The following is a 10,324-nucleotide window of genomic DNA, read 5'->3' on the forward strand; positions in this document are numbered from 1 at the left end:
TGCCCGGTGAAACGCGGTTGCTCAACCACGCAAGAATAGTAATGAACAATACGTTACGCGTTACGTATTACGAGGTGTCAAAACAGAATGCAGCTAACGTGTTCATCTCTATTAGGCTAGGCTCGGATCGGTACAGAGATTACTCGCAGCCAGACATAGGTGAATCTTTCGTTCGACGATTTACGCCTCGTAGTTTAGAAGACGTTTGAACGCAAATCGAGTTTACACCAGCAAAGGTCACATATCCCGGTCGATTTTCATCCCGTTTTCTTTTCTCTCGTGCAGTTGTCCAAGATAACTCGGCCCCTCATGGTCGTCGAGGTCTCTCAATTTCCACGATTCCTTCCTTCACGTTCCGAGATTCGCATAGTTGGTTGTTGGTTCGCTGACGAGATTTCGGTTAGGAAATTTCGCCCTTCATCACACGATCGCCTCATCGTCACGATCATCGCACGAAAACGAGCGAAACAGAAAAGAAAAGAAAAGAAAAAAAAAAAAAGAAATGAAAGGCAGTCCATAGTCACGTGTACACGACACGCGTACTAGGACTAATCTCACGCTTCATCCACCGTTCGTAATCGCGGCCTTCCCAAGGTAAACGGTGATGCAAAATATTCCATCGAGTATAAACGTGAGACCAACGCCTTATTTCTCAGACTCCCCGGTATCCCTTGGATCAGCAGGCTCGCCGCTCGGGATCCAGCCGGCGGACGCTCCTTCACCCATAAACTTTCCTGCTCCAGGGGAGAGCATGGCCGACACCTCGACCCTGTCGCCGGAGGCTAACATGCCGAGCTCGCCGGGCTGCCCCGTGGTCAAAGTGAAAAGCGAGTATCTGCTAGGCATCCCGAGTCCAGGGACACCGCGAGACCCTCTTCGCGGGACCGGGGCGGCAAGTGGCTTGGAGGCTCGTGATACAACATGTCCGGACCGTGCGTCGCCCGATTCAGTCTTCCCGGATGCCACTTCGATGGTCAGCTACCGAGTCGTCGAAGAACAACAGCAGCAACAACAACAGCAGCAACAGCAACAGCAGCAGCAGCAGCAGCACTATCAACAGCAGCAGCAGCAACAGCAGCAGCAACAACAGCAACAACAGCAGCAGCAGCAGCAGCAACAACAACAACAGCAGCAGCAGCAGCAGCAGCATCAACAACAACGTTCCGGTACACCGGTACCAACCAGACTGTCGCCTTACTCGCCGATGCAAGCGGTCTCGACGACTCCGATGCCCCAGGAAGCGACTTCGAGGAGCGACAGCCCCGACAAGGGTGACTTATCGTCGGCGCAGACCAAGGAGGAGTCGGACAACTCGGTTTTCGACGGAGGAGGTGGCGGTGGCAGCGGCGGTGGCGGTCGTTCGGAGACCTCCAGTCAACCTAGTCACCGGAGCAGCCCGTCTTCTCAATACAGCCCTAGCCAGAGTATGAGCCCTAGCGCGAGTAGCACGCACGTTAGCCAACAACAGCAGACGCCGCAAACGCCGTCGCTCAGACCGCGGGTGCCCTCGGTGCCGCCTCACCTTCTGGCTCATCATCAATTTTGGTCGCAGAACAACGGTATACAGGGATTCGCCACGCAAAGGCTACTGAACGGGGTCATCAGCAGCGCCGTTAATTACGGGCAGAACGTGGCGGTCGCGTCCACTAGCAGCGGCACGAGTCTGAGCAGTAACACAGGGAGCAGCGGGAATGGGGCAACTTCCACGAGCACAGGGGCAACCAGTACGGCTTCCTCGTGTAAGTCCCTAGTTTCTTTCAAACGTCTCTTTGGCCTTTTCGTTTGCGCTTTACTTTGCCAAATATTAATTGTTCTTCCCCCCCCCCCCCCACTCGTCTTTGGCCAGTAATTTTCCCAAAATTTATGCAAAAAAATTTCACTTGCTTCCAGGCGAAACGATGAAACCACCGGCGCAAAGGCCCGCGCCAGCGCCCCCGAGACCACCTCCCACCGTGATCATGGGCGAGATCGGTGGTGTCCGAACGATGATATGGTCGGCACCACCGTTGGACCCCGTACCACCGCCGGCGGCCTCGTGGACAACCACGGCCGCCGCGGCCTCCTGTTCCTCCTCGGAAGAGTCGGCTGCCCAGCTACTCTTGAACCTCGGCCAGGAGTCCAGGGGCAAGCCGCCCTCCGTCTCCTATTCTTCCGGCCCGCCCCTCAACATGGAGAGGTTATGGGCCGGCGACATGACGCAGTTACCGGCCGCGCAACAGATGCAGGCGCTCAACTTGACGGCTTCCGGGTCCGGGCAAACGTGGGAAAGGAACGGAGGGGTGATCAAGTCCGAGACGGCGTCGCAGTCGATGTCGGTCGCACCACCCGCGCCGCCGATGCCGCCTCAGGAGCACGAGGAGGACGAAACGCCTATGATATGTATGATTTGCGAGGACAAGGCTACCGGTTTGCACTACGGCATCATCACGTGTGAGGGGTGAGTAACTACTACGCTTGAACATTCTCTTAATACGCTCGAGTTGGCTGAGCTACGGTTATTTCACAATTTTCACAATTTTCGAAAGTGTCGGTGGTACCCGTGAGTAACGTCGTTTTTTCGATGTTACTGCGCAAAATTTTATTTCGTTTCAGAGTTAATGTCGTTTTAATCTATGACATAATTTATATTAAATTATATTATATCAAATTAATTAACATTGAACAAATCAAACTTGACCGTTACGTATGGTACAGCTTCAAGTGCGTGACAACGCTCTTTCTTCTTTCCCTTCTTCTTTTTTTTTTTTTTTTCTTTTAGCAATACGTTGGATTGGAAGTATTCATTAGTAAAATTAAAAAGCTATTTTCGACTAACTAAAACTAAACTCGACGTCGTTCCCAAAGATCTGAGGATGCCATTTAATGTAAAGTAGCTTGGAAATATCAGGAGCAGAGGCTTGATAGAATTATATCATAGATATCGTTGATAGATTATATTTCGTGGCAAATCCTTCGACGAGGTTGCTGGCGACGCATTCGAACACGAGAGGACCGAGGCGTGATGATCAAATTAGTTGTCTGCACAAAACTAGCGCGTCTAGTTGCACATCTCTGTACCTTTCGGCGACGTGTTGGCTCGGGTCAGCTGTTCGGGCGATCCGCTTAATTAGAGATAATTACGCGGAACTACGTATATACCTACGAAAGTTAGGCTCGCACTAGTCACTGAGTGCTGAGGGTGCCTTACGGCGAACTCTGACATTTAGCTGTCCTCCACCGAACTTCCACCTGCGTTCTAACGTTCGCAGAAACAGAGAGAAATATATATATATATCGTTCCCAGTGTCTACGAGGTCACTGTGTCACGCTTCAAGTATGAATACAGACGGATAATCCTTCTATACCGTGCTATACACGTGTCATCAAGTTTTTCATTGTTTCCCCTCTTGCTGTACGGCCGACGCTCGGCAACTCTTCATTTTGACTTTGCACCGGCCTCTACTCGTCGATTCTAGCCCGTCCGTCCTAGGCTAGGCTATCGATCCGCCCGAGCCGAATGCTTTCGTTGATTAAAAATATTTTTTGCCCGAACCGAGAAATACTTACAACGACACTTTTGCAATTATCATACACTTGATATGATAACTTGAACGATTTGGAGAATGACCTTTTCATTGTCTTTTCTTCTTCTTTTTTTTTTTTTCTTCTTAAGTGAATCGAGACGTCGTTGTCTTTGTTTTACGGTGTCTGAACCGCATTTTCAAGGTGAAACGGAAAGTGTATCTCAAGGTACGTCCCATTCTAATATATCCTGCCACGCGGCTGATTAGTCCCCGAGGTTAAAATACAAGGTATCGTTGCGTCGCTTTTACGCTTGTTTATTCAATGTCCGCCGGCAAATCCGACAAATTAGTTGGAAAAAGTCGACGAGCCGAGCTCCCCCGTGCATCCCCCGTGCTCGTAGTCGTAATTCTACGAGCATGAATCTTTAATCGGTTTCTAGTTTCAATATCCCAGCCCTCGAGAAGCAAAGGGAAACTTTGGAACTCAATTCGTTGGACGGAAAGAAAAAACACTTGACGACTGATCGTAAAGTACTCTCTCTCTCTCTCTCTCTCTCTCTGTACTTTACTTCTGAGTTTTCAGAAAACTCATTTTCGTGAGAAAAATTTCCGAAACAAGCGAGACGAATCTACACTGATCGTAAAGTACTCTCTCTCTCTCTCTCTTTCTCTCTCTCTCTACTTTACTTCTGAGTTTTCAGAAAACTCATTTTCGTGAGAAAAATTTCCGAAACAAGCGAGACGAATCTACACGTTGAAGAAACAGTCAGACAGATTTTTATCACTCGTTAAAATATATTCGAAGAGTGGACAACGATAATTTGTCGTGATAAGCCTAACTTTCCATGCAGATTCGTAGGAAATAAGATTTTTCTATAAACGTGTGCAATGTGTGCGCAGGTGTAAAGGTTTCTTCAAAAGGACTGTGCAAAATAGGCGAGTGTACACGTGCGTGGCAGAGGGTGGTTGCGAAATCACGAAGGCCCAGAGGAACAGGTGTCAGTACTGTCGTTTCAAAAAGTGCATTGAACAGGGTATGGTCCTTCAGGCGGTTCGAGAGGATCGAATGCCTGGGGGAAGGAATTCTGGTGCTGTGTATAACCTTTACAAGGTTAGTATCAAACCCGATATCTTCGTAATCTTCGTCCTAATAACTGACATAAACAGCGAAAGTGAATTAAGTAGCGCTGTGCTACGATATCATCGCGTTAATTGTCAAAGTAATTGGAAAAAAAAGAAGATTAAAAGTCAATATCAATGTTCTTAGTCAAACGTCATTATACATGTTAATACATTGATGTTAATAATACTGTTAATAAAAGTAATGAAATTAATTGCAAATTTACGCGTTTTTTGAATAAAGAATTATTGGAATTAACGTTGTTAACAGCTTCAGTATCAAAAATTGAAAATAATCTAATTTGAAAAGATGGTGTGAAAAATATAGGTGAATATATTTTTTTTTTTTTGTTTATGATTTCAATTATTTAAATTGTAAATAATTAAAGAAACGTTAAATATTAATAAAAATTAAATATAGAATTGTATATACTGTAATAATATTAATGGTAATATAGATTTTGAAACTGAATTGGAGCTACATTCACAAATGACTTGTTCTTCTAAATCTGTGATTTCAATTAAAAATCAAATTAAATTATAAATAATTAAAGAAGCAGTGAAAATTAAACGTGAAATTATACATATTATTGCGTCAATTTACAAATTTTCACAACGCCGATGGAACGTGTTGTCGTCGGTCGAGGAAACAGATGCATCTCCGTATTAAAATTAATATTCGCGCATCTAAGGAGCTAAATGTCAATCGTTGTGTTATTATTTCTCGGAGGTATAAATGATCAATTTTCACCTCGTGGCCCCCTAGGTGAAGTACAAAAAGCACAAGAAGAGCAACAAGACAAGCGGAGTGGGTGGAAGCATGGGTGGCATAAGTAGCGGCGGTAACATTGGCGGTGTTAACGGGTCGGGATCCCTTGGTGGTAGCAAAAGCACCATGGGCTCGACGATGCTTGACAAACACATGGCTGTAGCCGCAGTCGCTCACCATAGCCAACAGCAGCATGTCCAGCTAGCTGGTGGTTTCCTTCATCATCACAAGATCTCGTCGGGCGACCCGCTCAACTCGCAATCTACCACCAGTCACTCAAGTCACCCAGCGCATTCGGGCCACCTCGTCAACGGGACAATCCTGAAGACGGCGCTCACCAACCCCTCCGAAGTAAGTCCACCCCTTTTTTTTCTCTCTTTCTATCGCCCGCGCTCGACACAATCGACAAATATCGACAGAGTGCACTCTGTCTATCCGAGATCGCGCAGACGCTGAGGATTGCGAGGATTTAACAATTTCACAAAGTCTCTAAGAGGGGGGAAATGATATCTATTCTCGATGGTTTCTGACAAGACTGAAAAGTCACGCGTATCGTCCTTCCTTCTACCGGTGTTTTCACCCAGCTGTTGAGAAATCTCTCGACGAGAGGACAGGGAACTTCCACCTTGGCTCCTTGGATTCTCTCGAACATTTCCTCGCGAGAAGAAGAGACGCTCGTGACGCAACGAATGCTCGATTTCACGCGATGTTTCTGCCTGATAACACACGGAAACTCGCGCGAGATATAAGAAAGATTCCATCAATTCCATGGGATTTCTCTATCAGCTCTCCATCAGGCTGATTATCTAACAGGCACGACGAGCGTGTATATACGTGTGAAACGTTTCCCTTTTTTTCCTTCGTCTTCTTCTTCTTCTTCTTCTTCTTCTTCTTCTTCTTCTTCTTCTTTTCCCTGACGCGAGCGCGTATAGATCAACGTCGCCCGTGCCGGCAACCGCACAACACAACGATTTCGAATGATTTATTCGCGACGGCTTGTTAGAAATCGAGCACGGGTCGACAAAAGTTGATCCTCGCCGAGAGAGAATGCGCCGCTGATGAGAACGTCCCGAAGGTATCTTCACTTTCACTTTCGATGCAGCTGCACGCGATCGGATCACATGCCCCGAGACCAGATCTTTCGTGCTCGCTCGTTCCTCGATCGGTTTCGACGCGAAACGCAATGAAACGCGACAGGAAAAAAAGAACGACGACTCGTTTCTTAACGATTAATGAAAACAAAAAAAAAAGAAAAAGAAAGAGTACTGCCATTAAAAAGAAAAAAAAAAAAAGATCTAGATTTATATACAGCGAGGAGAAGAGATCGACTCGGTCTGAAATACCATCAACGGCTTATTAACCGGATTATCGAGATCGAATCAAGCTAGGTTTTTACGCGAACAATAGCGGAACTTCAAGTCGTCGGGTTTCCCTCGCGGCGCGTCCAGACGACCGCGAGATAAATTGAATCATTATGGTGTTGGCCGTTGGCGTTGCGTCATCGATATCTTTGGTTTCGAGATCGCGCGATGAATACGCAGCTACTGAACCGTCTACGACTGAAGTCGCAGAGGGAACGAACGTATCGACAAACTACGAGGATTGTCGCTTCGCGCGATTGAAAATCGAGAAGCCTGGCGGCCATGCTGGAAACACACGCCGGCGCTGGACATTCGAAGAGAAACCGAAGCTTCTCAGAAGGGAGGAGTTCAAGGGTTCGTCAAACTTATCGAAACTCAAAATGTGAGAGATTGGCGAATAACGATCGAACGAAATGAATGAACTCGGCGAATGCAATTTCACTTTCTTACGACTCGAGAGACTTGCGCAAGCCTCAAGGTTTCCCACATTACGAAAGCTGATAGATACGAGCAAGCGGCGGTTTCTCGGAGTTCTTGGCTGGGAGTCTCTCTGTCGTCTTTTCGCGTACTCGTCTAAACAGCCGCGTTATCTTTTACAATACACGGTGAAAGTGTTCCGTGTCGAGGAGTTTCGAGCTGCGTCGGCCATATTCGCGTGGCTCGACGAGCCCGTTCGGGCTTCGACAACCGAATTTAATCCTCTAGAGAATGGAACTTTCTCTCTGTCTCTCTCGTTCGAAATGGAAAACCATTCAACGATTCATCGTTGATCGCAAACAATAATGATATATTTCGCTGAAATGAAGCGATTGTAACGGTGGTTCGGTGGCGGCGCTCTTGCGGCTTTTCGCGGATCGCGAATCACGATCGATAGAATACGACGAAACGGAATAATCAGATCGTTCTGATTCGTCGCGCGGAAGCTCGCGTTGTTGGTGCGCAATTTACGCGCACGATGGTACGCAGTTCGGTGAACGATCGACTCTGTCCGGGAGGATGTTCGAAACGACAGCTGTGCATTACGTTTCACGGAGCACGTGTGCGGTATGCAAACAAGGAGAAGAATTACCGGGAACCAACGGAGCCGGAAGCCGGTAGAGGCCATTGCCAAAAGTGAAATCGATGACTGCCGTTGTATCGGATAAATATTGTCGTGGTGGATCGCGTGGAGCTCGTTTAAGGAGGTCACTTTCCATCTCTGGGCGAATCGTTGCGTGCCCGGCTCGCAGGTGACGCAGACACGTACTCTGCGAATTTCAAAAGTTCCCATTCGAGAACAGACCCGATGCCCAGAGTTTCGACACGAAATGCGAAGATATCCGGATCGAACGTCTTCCTGCAGAGACAGGAACTGCAGATATCTCAAGAACTGAGCGACGAACCGTTATGTTTCATACCGTGGAGTTTGTTCTTTTCTAGCTGTTTCGAGTGCCTTTGCAACTCGACTGTCCCTTTTAAGGGGACATCGTACTTAAATCTAGCCAGCAGCTTGGACTTCCTCTTTTTTTTATAATTTGCTGATAATTATTCTATAATTTCTGAACAGATTTCCTAGAGTGAAAGCTGCAACAACGAACGTAAGAAGAACGAAAGACTTTCGGGAGAAGAAATTTCTAAAGACAGTCCTGAATCAATTGACAATTGGACATTGGATAAACTAATTCACATAAACTAAACTTCTTAAACTGCTTTCTACGAAAGTTTGAAAAATGTCCCGAGGATATTATTCTTCCTATCGTACTTGTAGCAAGCCAGCAATGCACAATCGCTTTAAATTTAAATCATATCACACGTTAAAAAGATATAAGCAACAAAATACCATTTGAATGATTATTTTCAATGCCGTGTCATTTTATTTGAAGTGATGTAAATGAATTGCTGGTAGATGATACGAAAAAATTGTGTCGTGGACAGTGTTTTGAAAAACCGTGTTGGACAGTGCCGTGCGGCGCGATAGCGCTTCCTTGATGCCAAGCAACGCGATTTGTGCACGTAGTTCAATACTAAAACTTCCAAAATGGTCGAAATGACCAATTTGTAATTTTTATTGTATATTTTACAGATGTAGAACAGTGTAATTTTTAAGATTTAAATGATTTTTCGTAAAATAAACAAAAAACTCGTGCACTTCGTTGTATCGTAAAGTCTCTCTCTATTTTCTTTACTTTTTAACATCTCCGATGAAAATTTTACGTTCTAATCGCCGCTAGTTCTAGCGTTATTTGAAGGGAAACTAATTAAAAGAGGAAGCTCCGATACGGCTGGCACTGCAATCGAAACAATTCGAACAGCGCGATCCCGCTGCGTGTGACTAAAACGATACTAAGAAGCTTCCGAGAAGAACGTACTCGTCGTTCGAAGAAATTGGACCCTGTTACAATCATCCGTTATATACGATACTGCACGCACCATCCAACTTTCGATTGCAACGGCCCTCCTTGGGTTAGACTTGGAATTTCACAGAGAAGTTGCTAACAAACGAAAGACGAGATCGAGCCAGTCGTTTAACTGGGGTACAATGGGAGAATAATCGGCGGCGAAAAGGACGAGAAAACAGAACGACGTTCGATAAGGATTGCGCGTACGTACGTCGAGCAGACGTGAGTCGTTATCGAGCATCCGAGTGAAACACGACGATGACGACGACGACGACGGGGACTCGGAGGTTGGGACAATAGAAAATCAGCGACAGCCGGTGCCAAGGACGGGCAGTTCTCCGCCGGTTTCGTAACTCGTGAAAGTCTGCACAAGGGACACTGACCTCACCCTACCTCCTTCTCTTCCTCCTCCAACACCTCCTCCTCCTCTTCCTCCTCCTCCTCCATCGCCGCCGCCGCGAGATCGCTGTCAGCAACGAGAACGCGTGTCCCACGGCTGCGCGACGTACATACGTACGTTTGTCAATATGCACGAAACTGTGAAAGGGTAGAGGCAGAGCGGAGGCGAGGATCGCGGCTTTCCCTCCGAACGTGTCACCGAGAACCTCTCGGGCCAATCTCCGCGCTCCTCCGCCGAATACCGACCTCGAGGAAGTACCTCGAGGATCGAAAGGTCAGTGAAAGGCCGGATCGGATTCACGTAGGAAGCACTGTCTCGCGATTCTGCCACTGGCCGGATCGAAATCACCGCGGAAGCTTCTGCTTTCAACGTAATTCTAGTTTTGTGCACATGTATGTGTCTATAAATAAACAAACGTGTCATAAACACGTGTATTGTATATTATACAGGGTATTTCGTAACTTGTGGGACCCACTTCGGGAGCTGATTGTACGTCTAAAAATAATGAAAAAAAGAATCATATAAATATATGTCCTATCTGTCTTTGTTTATGAGATATAATGAATTTTCTGTTTTAATTACTTTTGCAAAAGATGCTCGAAACGACCACCTTGCATTTGAAAACACGCCTGCACGCGTCTTGTCAATCATCTGGTTACTCTCTCTCTATCATTCCTGGTGTTTCTCGAATTTGTCGGAAGCCTTGCTCTATTCTATTTCGTAGTATTTCAGCATGTTCAATCGACGTTGCGTATACAATAGATTTTAAATGTCCCCACAAATGAAAATCTAAT

The 10,324-nt window shown here is 46.4% G+C and overlaps 1 protein-coding gene across 4 annotated transcripts in view; it reads left to right on the forward strand.

Annotated features, from left to right (window-relative positions):
• LOC122538948 (hormone receptor 4) overlaps positions 1-10,324 on the forward strand; it is a 44,139-nt gene that overhangs the window by 27,132 nt on the left and 6,683 nt on the right. For 3 of the 4 annotated variants that reach the window (XR_006308957.1, XM_043673467.1, XM_043673468.1), the window contains 4 exons: positions 657-1,739; positions 1,891-2,437; positions 4,404-4,614; positions 5,389-5,742. Coding sequence is in view for 3 of the 4 variants with exons in the window: in XM_043673467.1 (XP_043529402.1) it covers positions 657-1,739; positions 1,891-2,437; positions 4,404-4,614; positions 5,389-5,742 (2,195 nt within the window). In the remaining variant the exon portion in view is untranslated. The remainder of the gene's footprint in view (positions 1-656; positions 1,740-1,890; positions 2,438-4,403; positions 4,615-5,388; positions 5,743-10,324) is intronic. The other variant, XM_043673469.1, reaches the window with a different exon arrangement.

Source organism: Frieseomelitta varia, unplaced genomic scaffold (assembly GCF_011392965.1).
Source record: "Frieseomelitta varia isolate USP_RPSP 00005682 unplaced genomic scaffold, Fvar_1.2 scaffold_182, whole genome shotgun sequence".
Classification (NCBI taxonomy): Eukaryota; Metazoa; Arthropoda; class Insecta; order Hymenoptera; family Apidae; genus Frieseomelitta; species Frieseomelitta varia.